The sequence below is a fragment of the Oncorhynchus nerka genome, linkage group LG12 (genome assembly GCF_034236695.1).
Source record: "Oncorhynchus nerka isolate Pitt River linkage group LG12, Oner_Uvic_2.0, whole genome shotgun sequence".
Lineage (NCBI taxonomy): Eukaryota > Metazoa > Chordata > Actinopteri > Salmoniformes > Salmonidae > Oncorhynchus > Oncorhynchus nerka.
In genome coordinates, this window is record NC_088407.1 from 5,836,399 (window position 1) to 5,856,398 (window position 20,000).

At 35.9% G+C, this 20,000-nt stretch overlaps 1 protein-coding gene across 2 annotated transcripts in view; it reads left to right on the forward strand.

Annotated features, from left to right (window-relative positions):
- The window catches only part of LOC135574231 (type II inositol 3,4-bisphosphate 4-phosphatase-like), a 72,692-nt gene that overhangs the window by 34,731 nt on the left and 17,961 nt on the right, over positions 1-20,000 (forward strand). For both annotated transcript variants that reach the window (XM_065025180.1, XM_065025178.1), the window contains 7 exons: positions 573-683; positions 1,079-1,184; positions 1,671-1,854; positions 1,975-2,202; positions 7,339-7,477; positions 8,307-8,713; positions 11,342-11,465. In XM_065025180.1, the coding sequence (XP_064881252.1) occupies positions 573-683; positions 1,079-1,184; positions 1,671-1,854; positions 1,975-2,202; positions 7,339-7,477; positions 8,307-8,713; positions 11,342-11,465 (1,299 nt within the window). The remainder of the gene's footprint in view (positions 1-572; positions 684-1,078; positions 1,185-1,670; positions 1,855-1,974; positions 2,203-7,338; positions 7,478-8,306; positions 8,714-11,341; positions 11,466-20,000) is intronic.

Consider the following 20,000-nt stretch of genomic DNA (forward strand, 5'->3'; position numbering starts at 1 on the left):
GGTGAACCAGGGTTGGTCTGTTGGTGGTACTGGTGAACCAGGGTTGGTCTGTTGAGGGTACTGGTGGACCAGGGTTGGTCTGTTGAGGGTACTGGTGAACCAGGGTTGGTCTGTTGGTGGTACTGGTGACCAGGGTTGTTCTGTTGGGGTACTGGTGGACCAGGGTTGTTCTGTTGGTGGCACTGATGGACCAGGGTTGGTCTGTTGGGGTACTGGTGGACCAGGGTTGGTCTGTTGGGGTACTGGTGACCAGGGTTGGTCTGTTGGGGGTACTGGTGACCAGGGTTGGTCTGTTGGGGTACTGGTGGACCAGGGTTGGTCTGTTGGGGGTACTGGTGGACCAGGGTTGGTCTGTTGGGGGTACTGGTGACCAGGGTTGTTCTGTTGGGGGTACTGGTGACCAGGGTTGGTCTGTTGGGGGTACTGGTGACCAGGGTTGTTCTGTTGGGGGTACTGGTGACCAGGGTTGGTCTGTTGGGGGTACTGGTGACCAGGGTTGGTCTGTTGGGGGTACTGGTTAATACGTTTGTATCCTTTTATTGATTTTATTTGTGGTATATTCTCTGTTTCAGGCTCGTCCTGCTCCTTTAAGGCCAGCTGTAGTAAGAGTGACAGATATCTAGAGTTTATACCTGTCAACCTGCACACACAGAGGATGCAGGTTACCTGCTCACGGAGAACAGGTACGGTGTGTGTGTGTGTGTGTGTCCTACTCTGTGGAAGTGTATTGTACCTAAACACACCTTCTCTCTCTCTTCTCCCGCCCCTCTCCCTCCCCTCTCCCTCCCTCCCTCCCTCCCTCCCTCCCTCCCCCTCCCTCCCCTCTCCCCTCCCCTTCTCCCTCCCTCACTCCCTCCCCTTCTCCCTCCCTACACCCTCCCTCCCTCCCCTCTCCCTCACTCCCTCCCCTTCTCCCTCCCCTACACCCTCCCTCCCTCCCCTCTCCCTCCCTCCCTCCCCTTCTCCCTCCCTCCCTCCCTCCCTCCCTCCCTCTCCCTCCCTCCCTCCCCTCTCCCTCCCTCCCTCCCCCTCCCTCCCCCTCTCCCTCCCCTTCTCCCTCCCTCCCCCTCCTCAACAGTATGGTATGATGTTGTGACAGTAGGAGCACCAGCTGATCACTACCAGGGGTTTAAACACGGTGGGCTACAGAGGCTGCTCAACAAACCAGACAGCGACAACAAGAGGTGTGTGTACGCGTGATCTCGACCTATATGTTGAAGCAGCATATTCTCCCCAGCCAGCGTAGGTGATTAATACCCTAGTTAAATGAAGATATACCCTATAGATCAGAGATGACTTTAATGTGGCTGGGGACCACCGTTAACATGTTCTGTTCAAACCTCTCTTCCTGTCCATTTTATTCTCTCTCTCTCTCTCTCTCTCTCTCTCTGTCTCTCTCTCTCTGTCTCTCTCTCTCTCTGTCTCTCTCTCTCTCTGTCTCTCTCTCTCCCTCTGTCTCTCTCTCTCTCTGTCGCTCTCTCTCTGTCGCTCTCTCCCATCTCTCTCTCTCCCTCTCTCTCTCTCTATCTCTCTCTCTCTATCTCTGTCTCTCTCTCTCTCTCTCTATCTCTCTCTCTCTCTCTCTCTCTGTCTCTCTCTCTCTCTCTCTCTCTCTCTCTCTCTCTCTCTCTCTCTCTCTCCCCCCCCCTCAATCCTCCCTTTCTCTCCAGTGTTAGTGCAGCATATTGTTGTATCTCCTACTCACCAGAGGAGTGCTCCAGAGCCAGGGAGGTACTGAGTAGTGTCTCTCAGCTCCAGCCTCTCATCTCTGGGCTAACTGAGGAGCTACTGCAAGCTGCTCTGGAAGTCAACTCCCAAAGACTACAGAACATACTGCACAGCCTGGCACACAGGGTGAGACACACGCACACACACACACGTTCCCTTGTACAGACGGGAAAGATCCCTAGGTAAAAGATCTGACACTGTATTTCAAGTGTCAGTTATGTAAAGCTTATGTCACCCCTTATGCAGACTGAACAGTTTGTTCACGCTCTGAAAGATGAGCTGGTAAAGAACGCCCTGTTGGCTCTCCACACGGCAAGGCCCGCCTACCACCTCGGCAACGGACACGCCCATGTAACCCACGGCAATGGGACGGGTCCCAGGCTCTCCTCGGCCAATCAGGACGGGTTACGGCCGTCGATATGGCGACAGGAATCCATCCCCCAACACACGGAGTATGACGAGGAAGAAGAGTGGGTAAGATCTGTTGACCTGTTCTCTTCAGTATATTGCAAAGGGTGTGGACTAATGTGTTGGACAGGGTGTAGACTAATGTGTTGGACAGGGTGTGGACTAATGTGTTGGACAGGGTGTGGACTAATGTGTAGGACAGGGTGTTGACTAATGTGTTGGACAGGGTGTTGACTAATGTTGTGTGTTTAGGACAGGGTGTGGACTAATGTATTGGACAGGGTGTGGACTAATGTGTAGGACAGGGTGTTGACTAATGTGTTGGACAGGGTGTGGACTAATGTGTAGGACAGGGTGTTGACTAATGTGTTGGACAGGGTGTTGACTAATGTTGTGTGTTTAGGACAGGGTGTGGACTAATGTATTGGACAGGGTGTGGACTAATGTGTAGGACAGGGTGTTGACTAATGTGTTGGACAGGGTGTTGACTAATGTTGTGTGTTTAGGACAGGGTGTGGACTAATGTATTGGACAGGGTGTGGACTAATGTGTAGGACAGGGTGTTGACTAATGTGTTGGACAGGGTGTTGACTAATGTGTTGAACAGGGTGTTGACTAATGTGTTGGACAGGCTGTGGACTAATATGTTGGACAGGGTGTGGACTAATGTGTTGGACAGGGTGTTGACTAATGTGTTGGACAGGGTGTTGACTAATGTGTTGGACAGGGTGTTGACTAATGTGTTGGACAGGGTGTTGACTAATGTGTTGAACAGGGTGTTGACTAATGTGTTGGACAGGGTGTGGACTAATGTGTTGGACAGGGTGTTGACTAATGTGTAGGACAGGGTGTGGACTAATGTGTTGGACAGGGTGTTGACTAATGTCTAGGACAGGGTGTGGACTAATGTGTTGGACAGGGTGTTGACTAATGTGTTGGACAGGGTGTGGACTAATGTGTAGGACAGGGTGTGGACTAATGTGTAGGACAGGGTGTGGACTAATGTGTAGGACAGGGTGTGGACTAATGTGTAGGACAGGGTGTTGACTAATGTGTTGGACAGGGTCTTGACTAATGTGTTGGACAGGGTGTTGACTAATGTGTTGGACAGGGTGTGGACTAATGTGTTGGACAGGGTGTGGACTAATGTGTTTAGGACAGGGTGTTGACTAATGTGTTGGACAGGGTGGTGACTAATGTTGTGTGTTTAGGACAGGGTGTGGACTAATGTGTAGGACAGGGTGTTGACTAATGTGTTGGACAGGGTGTTGACTAATGTGTTGGACAGGGTGTTGACTAATGTGTTGGACAGGGTGTTGACTAATGTGTTGGACAGGGTGTTGACTAATGTGTTGGACAGGGTGTGGACTAATGTGTTTAGGACAGGGTGTTGACTAATGTGTAGGACAGGGTGTTGACTAATGTGTTGGACAGGGTGTGGACTAATGTATTGGACAGGGTGTTGACTAATGTGTAGGACAGGGTGTTGACTAATGTGTTGGACAGGGTGTTGACTAATGTGTTGGACAGGGTGTTGACTAATGTGTTGGACAGGGTGTGGACTAATGTGTAGGACAGGGTGTTGACTAATGTGTTGGACAGGGTGTTGACTAATGTGTTGGACAGGGTGTTGACTAATGTGTAGGACATGGTGTGGACTAATGTGTTGGACAGGGTGTTGACTAATGTGTTGGACAGGGTGTTGACTAATGTGTTGGACAGGGTGTTGACTAATGTGTTGGACAGGGTGTTGACTAATGTGTTGGACAGGGTGTTGACTAATGTGTAGGACAGGGTGTTGACTAATGTTTTGGACAGGGTGTTGACTAATGTGTTTAGGACAGGGTGTTGACTAATGTTGTGTGTTTAGGACAGGGTGTGGACTAATGTATTGGACAGGGTGTGGACTAATGTGTAGGACAGGGTATTGACTAATGTGTTGGACAGGGTGTTGACTAATGTGTTGGACAGGGTGTGGACTAATGTGTAGGACAGGGTGTTGACTAATGTGTTGGACAGGGTGTTGACTAATGTGTTGGACAGGGTGTTGACTAATGTTTTGGACAGGGTGTTGACTAATGTGTTTAGGACAGGGTGTTGACTAATGTGTTGGACAGGGTGTTGACTAATGTGTTGGACAGGGTGTTGACTAATGTGTTGGACAGGCTGTGGACTAATTTGTTGGAAAGGGTGTGGACTAATGTGTCGGACAGGGTGTTGACTAATGGTGTGTGTTTAGGACAGGGTTTGGACTAATGTATTGGACAGGGTGTTGACTAATGTTGTGTGTTTAGGACAGGGTATGGACTAATGTATTGGACAGGGTGTGGACTAATGTGTAGGACAGGGTGTTGACTAATGTGTTGGACAGGGTGTTGACTAATGTGTTGGACAGGGTGTTGACTAATGTGTTGGACAGGGTGTTGACTAATGTGTTGGACAGGGTGTTGACTAATGTGTTGGACAGGGTGTTGACTAATGTGTTGGACAGGCTGTGGACTAATGTGTTTAGGACAGGGTGTTGACTAATGTGTTGGACAGGGTGTTGACTAATGTGTTGGACAGGGTGTTGACTAATGTGTTGGACAGGGTGTGGACTAATGTGTAGGACAGGGTATGGACTAATGTATTGGACAGGGTGTTGACTAATGTGTTGGACAGGGTGTTGACTAATGTGTTGGACAGTCTGTGGAATAATATGTTGGACAGGGTGTGGACTAATGTGTTGGACAGGGTGTGGACTAATGTGTAGGACAGGGTGTTGACTAATGTGTTTAGGACAGGGTGTTGACTAATGTGTTGGACAGGGTGTTGACTAATGTATTGGACAGGGTGTTGACTAATGTGTAGGACAGGGTGTTGACTAATGTGTTGGACAGGGTGTTGACTAATGTGTTAGACAGGGTGTGGACTAATGTGTAGGACAGGGTGTTGACTAATGTGTTGGACAGGGTGTTGACTAATGTTGTGTGTTTAGGACAGGGTGTGGACTAATGTATTGGACAGGGTGTGGACTAATGTGTAGGACAGGGTGTTGACTAATGTGTTGGACAGGGTATTGACTGATGTGTTGGACAGGGTGTTGACTAATGTGTTGGACAGGGTGTTGACTAATGTGTTTAGGACAGGGTGTTGACTAATGTGTTGGACAGGGTGTTGACTAATGTGTTGGACAGGGTGTTGACTAATGTGTTGGACAGGGTGTTGACTAATGTGTTGGACAGGGTGTTGACTAATGTTTTGGACAGGGTGTTGACTAATGTGTTTAGGACAGGGTGTTGACTAATGTGTTGGACAGGGTGTTGACTAATGTGTTGGACAGGGTGTTGACTAATGTTGGACAGGTAATGTGTTGGACAGGCTGTGGACTAATTTGTTGGAAAGGGTGTGGACTAATGTGTCGGACAGGGTGTTGACTAATGGTGTGTGTTTAGGACAGGGTTTGGACTAATGTATTGGACAGGGTGTTGACTAATGTTGTGTGTTTAGGACAGGGTGTGGACTAATGTATTGGACAGGGTGTGGACTAATGTGTAGGACAGGGTGTTGACTAATGTGTTGGACAGGGTGTTGACTAATGTTGTGTGTTTAGGACAGGGTATGGACTAATGTATTGGACAGGGTGTTGACTAATGTGTAGGACAGGGTGTTGACTAATGTGTTGGACAGGGTGTTGACTAATGTGTTGGACAGGGTGTTGACTAATGTGTTGGACAGGGTGTTGACTAATGTGTTGGACAGGGTGTTAACTAATGTGTTGGACAGGCTGTGGACTAATGTGTTTAGGACAGGGTGTTGACTAATGTGTTGGACAGGGTGTTGACTAATGTGTTGGACAGGGTGTTGACTAATGTCTTGGACAGGGTGTGGACTAATGTGTAGGACAGGGTATGGACTAATGTATTGGACAGGGTGTTGACTAATGTGTTGGACAGGGTGTGGACTAACGTTGTGTGTGTGTTTAGGACAGGGTGTGGACTAACGTTGTGTGTTTAGGACAGGGTGTGGGCAAACGTTGTGTGTTTAGGACAGGGTGTGGGCTAACGTTGTGTGTTTAGGACAGGGTGTGGGCTAACGTTGTGTGTGTGTTTAGGACAGGGTGTGGGCTAACGTTGTGTCTTTAGGACAGGGTGTGGGCTAACGTTGTGTGTTTAGGACAGGGTGTGGGCTAACGTTGTGTGTGTGTTTAGGACAGGGTGTGGGCTAACGTTGTGTGTTTAGGAAAGGGTGTGGGCTAACGTTGTGTGTTTAGGAAAGGGTGTGGGCTAACGTTGTGTGTGTTTAGGACAGGTTGTGGACTAACGTTGTGTGTGTGTTTAGGAAAGGGTGTGGGCTAACGTTGTGTGTTTAGGACAGGGTGTGGGCTAACGTTGTGTGTTTAGGACAGGGTGTGGGCTAACGCTGTGTGTTTAGGACAGGGTGTGGGCTAACGTTGTGTGTTTAGGACAGGGTGTGGGCTAACGTTGTGTGTTTAGGACAGGGTGTGGACTAACGTTGTGTGTGTGTTTAGGATACGATGTGGGCTAACGTTGTGTGTTTAGGAAAGGGTGTGGGCTAACATTGTGTGTTTAGGACAGGGTGTGGACTAACGTTGTGTGTGTTTTGGACAGGGTGTGGACTAACGTTGTGTGTGCGTGTGTGTGTGTGTGTTTAGGACAGGGTGTGGACTAATGTTGTGTGTGTGTTTAGGACAGGGTGTGGACTAACGTTGTGTGTGTGTTTAGGACAGGGTGTGGACAAACGTTGTGTGTGTGTTTAGGATACGATGTGGGCTAACGTTGTGTGTTTAGGAAAGGGTGTGGGCTAACATTGTGTGTTTAGGACAGGGTGTGGACTAACGTTGTGTGTGTTTTGGACAGGGTGTGGACTAACGTTGTGTGTGCGTGTGTGTGTGTGTGTTTAGGACAGGGTGTGGACTAATGTTGTGTGTGTGTTTAGGACAGGGTGTGGACTAACGTTGTGTGTGTGTTTAGGACAGGGTGTGGACAAACGTTGTGTTTTTAGAACAGGTTGTGGGCTAACGTTGTGTCTTTAGGACAGGGTGTGGGCTAACGTTGTCTGTGTGTTTAGGACAGGGTGTGGGCTAACGTTGTCTGTGTGTTTAGGACAGGGTGTGGGCTAACGTTGTCTGTGTGTTTAGGACAGGGTGTGGGCTAACGTTGTGTCTTTAGGACAGGGTGTGGACTAACGTTGTGTGTTTAGGACAGGGTGTGGGCTAACGTTGCTATGAGTCTGAACTGCATCATCGCCATGGTGGACCGGCTACAGGAGAGGGAGAACAGGAAACAGGAAGTGACCTCACAGACACAGAATGATGTCACCACCACCTCACACAACACTGGTACGGCCCCAAACTACAGAAATACATCCTTCCTTCCTTGGTTCCTACATCCTTCCTTCCGTGGTTCCTACATCGTTCCTTCCTTGGTTCCTACATCGTTCCTTCCTTGGATCCTACATCCTTCCTACCTTGGTTCCGACATCCTTCCTTCCTTGCTTCCTACATAATTCCTTCCTTGGTTCCTACCTCCTTCCTTCCTTGGTTCCTACATCCTTCCTACCTTGGTTCCTACATCCTTCCTACCTTGGTTCCTACATCGTTCCTTCCTTGGTTCCTACATCTTTCCTTCCTTGGTTCCTACATCCTTCCTTCCTTGGTTCCTACAACTTTCCTACCTTGGTTCCTACAACCTTCCTACCTTGGTTCCTACATACTTCCTACCATGGTTCCTACATCCTTCCTTCCTTGGTTCCTACATCCTTCCTACCTTGGTTCCTACATCCTTCCTTCCTTGGTTCCTACATCCTTGGTTCCTACACCCATCCTTCCTTGGTTCCTACATCCTTCCTACCTTCGTTCCTACATACTTCCTTCCTTGGTTCCTACATCCTTCCTAGCTTGGTTCCTACATCCTTCCTACCTTGGTTCCTACATCCTTCCTTGGTTCTTACATCCTTGGTTCCTACATCCTTCCTTCCTTGGTTTCTTAAGAAAATATCTATAAGTGAATGGAAAGGTTACTACTATATCTTCAATCACTCCGACTGGTTCAGATTGGGGAGAACTTTAATGAAGGATCCATTTCTGTTTGCAACTTTTATTAAGTTCCTGAAATCATTCGTTCCACAGATAATTGAATGGATTTGAACTCTCTCTTCCCCCTTTCCAGACCCTTCCCGCTCTCCTTGGCAGGTCTCTCTCGCCCCTCTTCCAGACCCTTCCCGCTCTCCTTGGCAGGCCTCTCTCGCCCCTCTTCCAGACCCTTCCCGCTCTCCTTGGCAGGCCTCTCTCGCCCCTCTTCCAGACCCTTCCCGCTCTCCTTGGCAGGCCTCTCTCGCCCCTCTTCCAGACTCTTCCCGCGCTCCTTGGCAGGTCTCTCTCGCCCCTCTTCCAGACCCGTCCCCTTCGTGGCAAGAGCAACTCCTCCCTCTAGTTGTGACTCTGAAGGAGTGTGTGAGTGACGCGGTGGAGAGGGCCCGGTGTGCTATGACCTTCGTACTCCTACAGGGGGCAGCAGCATCAGCCTGCCACGGTCAGGCCCTGACACACAGACGAGATGCTGTCTTCAGCCAGGCAGTGAGTAGTGTGGTGGGATGGGGGGGGGTTTCTTGTATAGTTGATAACATGTGGTCATGTTTGGTTAGATCTCTAACATGTGGTCATGTTTGGTTAGATCTCTAACATGTTTGGTTAGATCGCTAACATGTGGTCATGTTTGGTTAGCTCTCTAACATGTTTGGTTAGATCACTAACATGTGGTCATGTTTGGTTAGATCGCTAACATGTGGTCATGTTTGGTTAGATCTCTAACATGTTTGGTTAGATCGCTAACATGTGGTCATGTTTGGTTAGATCTCTAACATGTGGTCATGTTTGGTTAGATCTCTAACATGTGGTCATGTTTGGTTAGATCGCTAACATGTGGTCATGTTTGGTTAGATCTCTAACATGTGGTCATGTTTGGTTAGATCGCTAACATGTGGTCATGTTTGGTTAGATCTCTAACATGTTTGGTTAGATCACTAACATGTGGTCATGTTTGGTTAGATCGCTAACATGTGGTCATGTTTGGTTAGCTCTCTAACATGTTTGGTTAGATCGCTAACATGTGGTCATGTTTGGTTAGATCTCTAACATGTGGTCATGTTTGGTTAGATCGCTAACATGTGGTCATGTTTGGTTAGATCTCTAACATGTTTGGTTAGATCTCTAACATGTGGTCATGTTTGGTTAGATCTCTAACATGTGTTCATGTTTGGTTAGATCCCTAACATGTGTTCATGTTTGGTTAGATCCCTAACATGTGGTCATATTTGGTTAGATCTCTAACATGTGTTCATGTTTGGTTAGATCTCTAACATGTGGTCATGGTTGGTTAGATCTCTAACATGTGGTCATGTTTGGTTAGATCTCTAACATGTGTTCATGTTTGGTTAGATCCCTAACATGTGTTCATGTTTGGTTAGATCCCTAACATGTCGTCATATTTGGTTAGATCTCTAACATGTGGTCATGTTTGGTTAGATCTCTAACATGTGGTCATGTTTGGTTAGATCTCTAACATGTTTGGTTAGATCTCTAACATGTTTGGTTAGGTCTCTAACATGTGGTCATGTTTGGTTAGGTCTCTAACATGTGGTCATGTTTGGTTAGATCTCTAACATGTGGTCATGTTTGGTTAGATCTCTAACATGTGGTCATGTTTGGTTAGATTTCTAACATGTTTGGTTAGATCTCTAACACGTGGTCAAGTTTGGTTAGATCTCTAACATGTGGTCATGTTTGGTTAGATCTCTAACATGTGGTCATGTTTGGTTAGATCTCTAACATGTTTGGTTAGATCTCTAACACGTGGTCATGTTTGGTTAGATCTCTAACATGTTTGGTTAGATCTCTAACACGTGGTCATGTTTGGTTAGATCTCTAACATGTTTGGTTAGATCTCTAACATGTGGTCATGTTTGGTTAGATCTCTAACATGTTTGGTTAGATCTCTAACATGTGTTCATGTTTGGTTAGATCTCTAACATGTGTTCATGGTTGGTTAGATCTCTAACATGTGGTCATGTTTGGTTAGATCTCTAACATGTGGTCATGTTTGGTTAGATCTCTAACATGTTTGGTTAGATCTCTAACATGTTTGGTTAGATCTCTAACACGTGGTCATGTTTGGTTAGATCTCTAACATGTTTGGTTAGATCTCTAACACGTGGTCATGTTTGGTTAGGTCTCTAACATGTGGTCATGTTTGGTTAGATCTCTAACATGTAGTCATGTTTGGTTAGATCTTTAACACGTGGTCATGTTTGGTTAGATCTCTAACATGTGGTCATGTTTGGTTAGATCTCTAACATGTGGTCATGTTTGGTTAGATCTTTAACACGTGGTCATGTTTGGTTAGATCTCTAACATGTGGTCATGTTTGGTTAGATCCTAACATGTGGTCATCTTTGGTTAGATCTCTAATATGTGGTCATGTTTGGTTAGATCTCTAACATATGGTCATGTTTGGTTAGATCTCTAACATGTTTGGTTAGATCTCTAACATGTGGTCATGTTTGGTTAGATTTCTAACATGTTTGGTTAGATCTCTAACATGTGGTCAAATTTGGTTAGATCTTTAACACGTGGTCATGTTTGGTTAGATCCTAACATGTGGTCATGTTTGGTTAGATCTTTAACACGTGGTCTTCAGCCAGGTGGTCCCTAACAGGACCTACGTCCTTTAATATGTCTCTCCTATCCCCCTCTCCCTCGCCTCCCTCTCCCTCCCTACCTCTCTCCTATCTCCCTCCCCTCACTCTATCCCCCTCTCCCTCCCTCTCTCTCTCACTCCATCCCTACCTCTCTATCTCCCTATCCCTTCCCACTCTCTCTTCTTCACCTCTCTCTCCCCTTTATCTTTCTCTCTCCTCTCTCCCTCTCTCTCTCCATCCCTCCCTCCCTCCCTTCCTCCCCTCTCTCTCTCCATTCTTACCTCCCTCCCTCCCCTCTCTCTCTCTCCTTCCCCCTCCCTCCCTCCCTTCTCTCTCTCCCTCTCTCCCTCCCCCCTCCCCCTCTCTCTCTCCCTTTATCTTTCCCTCTCCTCTCTCTCTCCCTCTCTCCTCCCCCTCTCCCCCTCTCTCTCTCCCTTTATCTTTCCCTCTCCTCTCTCTCCCCTCTCTCCCTCTCCCCTCTCCCCCTCTCTCCCTCCCGTCTCTCTAGCTGTGTGCGGTGGTGTGTGGGTTTGTATTAAGGCTGTACTCGGGTCTGGAGGATAAAGGCTTCCTGCTGCAGCTCTGTGAGGTTGGGCTCATCACACAGTTTGAAGGACTGCTCAGCACCTACAGTGAGTTATACACACACACACACACACACACACACACACACACACACACACACACACACACACACACACACACACACACATTAATACATATATTTATCATAGATATAGACACATTATGTATATATATAGATATATTATGTATAGATATAGATACATTATGTAGAGATATAGATATATTATGTATAGATATATTATGTATAGATATAGATACATTATGTATATATATATAGATATATTATGTATAGATATAGATATAGATACATTATGTATAGATATAGATACATTATGTATACATATAGATACATTATGTATAGATATAGATACATTATGTATAGATATAGATACATTATGTATAGATATAGATATATTATGTATAGATATAGATATATTATTATATATATAGATATATTATGTATAGATATAGATACATTATGTATAGATATAGATATATTATTATAGATATAGATACATTATGTATAGATATAGATACATTATGTATAGATATAGATACATTATGTATAGATATAGATATAGATACATTATGTATAGATATAGATATAGATACATTATGTATAGATATAGATATAGATACATTATGTATACATATAGATACATTATGTATAGATATAGATATAGATACATTATGTATAGATATAGATATAGATACATTATGTATACATATAGATACATTATGTATAGATATAGATACATTATGTATAGATATAGATACATTATGTATAGATATAGATACATTATGTATACATATAGATACATTATGTATACATATAGATACATTATGTATAGATATAGATATAGATACATTATGTATACATATAGATACATTATGTATAGATATAGATACATTATGTATAGATATAGTTACATTATGTATAGATATAGATATAGATACATTATGTATACATATAGATACATTATGTATAGATATAGATACATTATGTATAGATATAGTTATATTATGTATAGATATAGATATAGATACATTATGTATAGATATAGATACATTATGTATAGATATAGTTATATTATTATAGATATAGATACATTATGTATAGATATAGATACATTATGTATAGATATAGATATATTATGTATAGATATAGATATAGATACATTATGTATAGATATAGATACATTATGTATAGATATAGATACATTATGTATAGATATAGATACATTATGTATAGATATAGATACATTATGTATAGATATAGATATAGATACATTATGTATACATATAGATACATTATGTATAGATATAGATACATTATGTATAGATATAGATATATTATGTATAGATATAGATACATTATGTATAGATATAGATATATTATTATATATATAGATATATTATGTATAGATATAGATATAGATATATTATTATATATATAGATATATTATGTATAGATATAGATACATTATGTATAGATATAGATATAGATACATTATGTATAGATATAGATATATTATTATATATATAGATATATTATGTATAGATATAGATATATTATTATATAGATATAGATACATTATGTATAGATATAGATATATTATGTATAGATATAGATATATTATGTATAGATATAGATACATTATGTATATATATAGATACATTATGTATAGATATAGATATATTATTATATATATAGATATATTATGTATAGATATAGTTATATTATGTATAGATATAGTTATATTATGTATAGATATAGTTATATTATGTATAGATATAGATACATTATGTATAGATATAGATACATTATGTATAGATATAGATACATTATGTATAGATATAGATATATTATGTATAGATATAGATATATTATGTATAGATATAGATACATTATGTATAGATATAGATATAGATATATTATTATATATATAGATATATTATGTATAGATATAGATACATTATGTATAGATATAGATATAGATATATTATTATATATATAGATATATTATGTATATATATAGATATATTATGTATAGATATAGATATATTATGTATAGATATAGTTATATTATGTATAGATATATTATGTATAGATATAGATACATTATGTATAGATATAGTTATATTATGTATAGATATAGTTATATTATGTATAGATATATTATGTATAGATATAGATACATTATGTATAGATATAGTTATATATATATTATGTATAGATATAGTTATATTATGTATAGATATAGATACATTATGTATAGATATAGATATATTATGTATAGATATAGATACATTATGTATAGATATAGTTATATTATGTATAGATACATTATGTATAGATATAGTTATATTATGTATAGATATAGATACATTATGTATAGATATAGATACATTATGTATAGATATAGTTATATTATGTATAGATATAGTTATATTATGTATAGATATAGATACATTATGTAGAGATATATTATGTATAGATATAGATATAGATACATTATGTATAGATATAGATACATTATGTATAGATATAGTTATATTATGTATAGATATAGTTATATTATGTATAGATATAGTTATATTATGTATAGATATAGTTATATTATGTATAGATATAGATACATTATGTATAGATATAGATATAGATACATTATGTATAGATATAGATACATTATGTATAGATATAGATATAGATACATTATGTATAGATATAGATACATTATGTATAGATATAGATATAGATACATTATGTATAGATATAGATACATTATGTATAGATATAGTTATAGATACATTATGTATAGATATAGATATAGATACATTATGTATAGATATAGATATAGATACATTATGTATAGATATAGATATAGATACATTATGTATAGATATAGATATACATACATTATGTATAGATAGTTATAGATACATTATGTATAGATATAGTTATATTATTATAGATATAGATACATTATGTATAGATATAGTTATATTATTATAGATATAGTTATATTATTATAGATATAGATACATTATGTATAGATATAGATACATTATGTATAGATATAGTTATAGATACATTATGTATAGATATAGTTATATTATTATAGATATAGTTATATTATGTATAGATATAGTTATATTATGTATAGATATAGTTATATTATTATAGATATAGATACATTATGTATAGATATAGTTATATTATTATAGATATAGTTATATTATTATAGATATAGATACATTATGTATAGATATAGGTACATTATGTATAGATATAGATACATTATGTATAGATATAGATATATTATGTATAGATATAGTTATATTATGTATAGATATAGATACATTATGTATAGATATAGATACATTATGTATAGATATAGTTATATTATGTATAGATATAGATACATTATGTATAGATATAGTTATATTATGTATAGATATAGTTATATTATGTATAGATATAGATACATTATGTATAGATATAGTTATATTATGTATAGATATAGTTATATTATGTATAGATATAGATACATTATGTATAGATATAGTTATATTATGTATAGATATAGATACATTATGTATAGATATAGATATATTATGTATAGATATAGTTATAGATACATTATGTATAGATATAGTTATATTATGTATAGATATAGATACATTATGTATAGATATAGATATATTATGTATAGATATAGATACATTATGTATAGATATAGATATATTATTATAGATATAGATATAGATACATTATGTATAGATATAGTTATATTATGTATAGATATAGATACATTATGTATAGATATAGATATATTATGTATAGATATAGTTATAGATACATTATGTATAGATATAGTTATATTATGTATAGATATAGATACATTATGTATAGATATAGATATATTATGTATATATATAGATATAGATACATTATGTATAGATATAGATACATTATGTATAGATATATTATGTATAGATATAGTTATATTATGTATAGATATAGTTATATTATGTATAGATATAGATACATTATGTATAGATATAGTTATATTATGTATAGATATAGTTATATTATGTATAGATATATATATATTATGTATATATATAGATATAGATACATTATGTATAGATATATTATGTATAGATATAGTTATATTATGTATAGATATAGATATATTATGTATAGATATAGATACATTATGTATAGATATAGTTATATTATGTATAGATATAGATACATTATGTATAGATATAGTTATATTATGTATAGATATAGATATATTATGTATAGATATAGATACATTATGTATAGATATAGATACATTATGTATAGATATAGATACATTATGTATAGATATAGATACATTATGTATAGATATAGATACATTATGTATAGATATAGATATATTATGTATAGATATAGATACATTATGTATAGATATATTATGTATAGATATAGATATATTATGTATAGATATAGATATATTATGTATAGATATAGATATATTATGTATAGATATAGATACATTATGTATAGATATAGTTATATTATGTATAGATATAGATACATTATGTATAGATATAGTTATATTATATATAGATATAGTTATATTATGTATAGATATAGATACATTATGTATAGATATAGTTATATTATGTATAGATATAGATACATTATGTATAGATATAGATATATTATGTATAGATATAGTTATAGATACATTATGTATAGATATAGTTATATTATGTATAGATATAGATACATTATGTATAGATATAGATATATTATGTATAGATATAGATATAGATACATTATGTATAGATATAGATATATTATTATAGATATAGATATAGATACATTATGTATAGATATAGTTATATTATGTATAGATATAGATACATTATGTATAGATATAGATATATTATGTATAGATATAGTTATAGATACATTATGTATAGATATAGTTATATTATGTATAGATATAGATACATTATGTATAGATATAGATATATTATGTATATATATAGATATAGATACATTATGTATAGATATAGATACATTATGTATAGATATATTATGTATAGATATAGTTATATTATGTATAGATATAGATATATTATGTATAGATATAGATACATTATGTATAGATATAGTTATATTATGTATAGATATAGTTATATTATGTATAGATATAGATATATTATGTATATATATAGATATAGATACATTATGTATAGATATAGATACATTATGTATAGATATATTATGTATAGATATAGTTATATTATGTATAGATATAGATATATTATTTATAGATATAGATACATTATGTATAGATATAGTTATATTATGTATAGATATAGATACATTATGTATAGATATAGATACATTATGTATAGATATAGATATATTATGTATAGATATAGATACATTATGTATAGATATATTATGTATAGATATAGATATATTATGTATAGATATAGATATATTATGTATAGATATAGATACATTATGTATAGATACATTATGTATAGATATAGATATATTATGTATAGATATAGATACATTATGTATAGATATAGATACATTATGTATAGATACATTATGTATAGATATAGATACATTATGTATAGATATAGATATAGATATATTATGTATAGATATAGATACATTATGTATAGATATAGATATATTATGTATAGATATATTATGTATAGATATATTATGTATAGATATAGATACATTATGTAGAGATATATTATGTATAGATATAGATACATTATGTAGAGATATATTATGTATAGATATAGATACATTATGTATAGATATAGATATATTATGTATAGATATAGATATATTATGTATAGATATAGTTATATTATGTATAGATATAGATATAGATACATTATGTATAGATATAGATACATTATGTATAGATATAGATATAGATACATTATGTATAGATATAGATACATTATGTATAGATATAGATATAGATACATTATGTATAGATATAGATACATTATGTATAGATATAGATATATTATGTATAGATACATTATGTATATATATAGATACATTATGTATAGATATAGATACATTATGTATAGATATAGATATAGATACATTATGTATAGATATAGATACATTATGTATAGATATAGATATATTATGTATAGATACATTATGTATATATATAGATACATTATGTATAGATATAGTTATATTATTATAGATATAGATACATTATGTATAGATATAGATACATGATGTATAGATATAGTTATATTATTATAGATATAGATACATTATGTATAGATATAGATATATTATGTATAGATACATTATGTATAGATATAGATATATTATGTATAGATACATTATGTATAGATATAGATACATTATGTATAGATATAGATATATTATGTATAGATACATTATGTATAGATATAGATACATTATGTATAGATATAGATACATTATGTATAGACATAGATATATTATGTATAGATATAGTTATATTATGTATAGATATAGATACATTATGTATAGATATAGTTATATTATGTATAGATATAGATACATTATGTATAGATATAGATACATTATGTATAGATATAGATACATTATGTATAGATATAGATATATTATTATAGATATAGATATAGATATATTATGTATAGATATAGATACATTATGTATAGATATAGATACATTATGTATAGATATAGATATAGATATATTATGTATAGATATAGTTATATTATGTATAGATATAGATACATTATGTATAGATATATTATGTATAGATATAGATATAGATATATTATGTATAGATATAGATACATTATGTATAGATATAGTTATATTATGTATAGATATAGATACATTATGTATAGATATAGTTATATTATGTATAGATATAGTTATATTATGTATATATATAGATACATTATGTATAGATATATTATGTATAGATATAGATACATTATGTATAGATATAGATACATTATGTATAGATATAGATATATTATGTATAGATATAGTTATATTATGTATAGATATAGTTATATTATGTATAGATATAGATACATTATGTATAGATATATTATGTATAGATATAGATATAGATATATTATGTATAGATATAGATACATTATGTATAGATATAGATATATTATGTATAGATATAGATATAGATATATTATGTATAGATATAGATACATTATGTATAGATATAGATACATTATGTATAGATATAGATAGAAATAAATCATTCACTAACCTTTTGAAAATCTTCATCAGATGACAGTAATAGGACATGTTACACATCATCAGATGACAGTAATAGGACATGTTACACATCATCAGATGACAGTAATAGGACATGTTACACATCATCAGATGACAGTAATAGGACATGTTACACATCATCAGATGACAGTAATAGGACATGTTACACATCATCAGATGACAGTAATAGGACATGTTACACATCATCAGATGACAGTAATAGGACATGTTACACATCATCAGATGACAGTAATAGGACATGTTACACATCATCAGATGACAGTAATAGGACATGTTACACATCATCAGATGACAGTAATAGGACATGTTACACATCATCAGATGACAGTAATAGGACATGTTACACATCATCAGATGACAGTAATAGGACATGTTACACATCATCAGATGACAGTAATAGGACATGTTACACATCATCAGATGACAGTAATAGGACATGTTACACAGTACATTTATGTTTTTTTCAATAATATGCCATTTATATCCATAAATCTCTGTTTACATTGACGGCATGTTCAAAAAATGCTACTCAAATGTCCGGAGAAATGAGGATAGCTCCGACAGATAACGTCAGATAACAAGCAATAAACATGACTAAATATACATGTTCTACATATATTTACAAAGATACACTGCTTCTTAATGCAACCGCTGTGTTACATTTATTTTTAACGTTACAGAATTCGTTCACTAGGCTATACAATGAGACGGCGCTCAGATATTAGCAGTATGTCTCCTCTACGTTTGGAGTACACAGAAACCCAAAATAACCACATAAATATTCCCTTACCTTTGATGTTCTTCGATCAGAAGACGTGGAAGGAGTCATACTTACCCAATACATCGTTTGGTTTCAAGTTGTGTGTCTCTGTATTAGCATATGCTAACAGCTTCAGCTGAAATGCACCCAAAATGACTTCTGGTCCCGCACTCTTGCGCATCAAAACTTCAAAATTACATATTATATGTCGACTAAACTGGTCAAACTAAGTGCAGAATCAAGCTTTAGGATGTTATAAACGTGTAAAACAATGATCAGCGCGAACAGACAAACCGACATCAACTGGTGTCTCATGGAAAAGGAGAGAGCCCCAATTCAGGCACGCGCAATAGAGTGCATATATTTTCGCGTGACCCGAACGTTTTAGCCCGCCAAAGGACGAGGGCGCGCGAGATTCTCACAATGAACGCCCCATTTGAAAGCAGACATCGCGCTGAACACATAGAAACTGTTCCCAGGTCT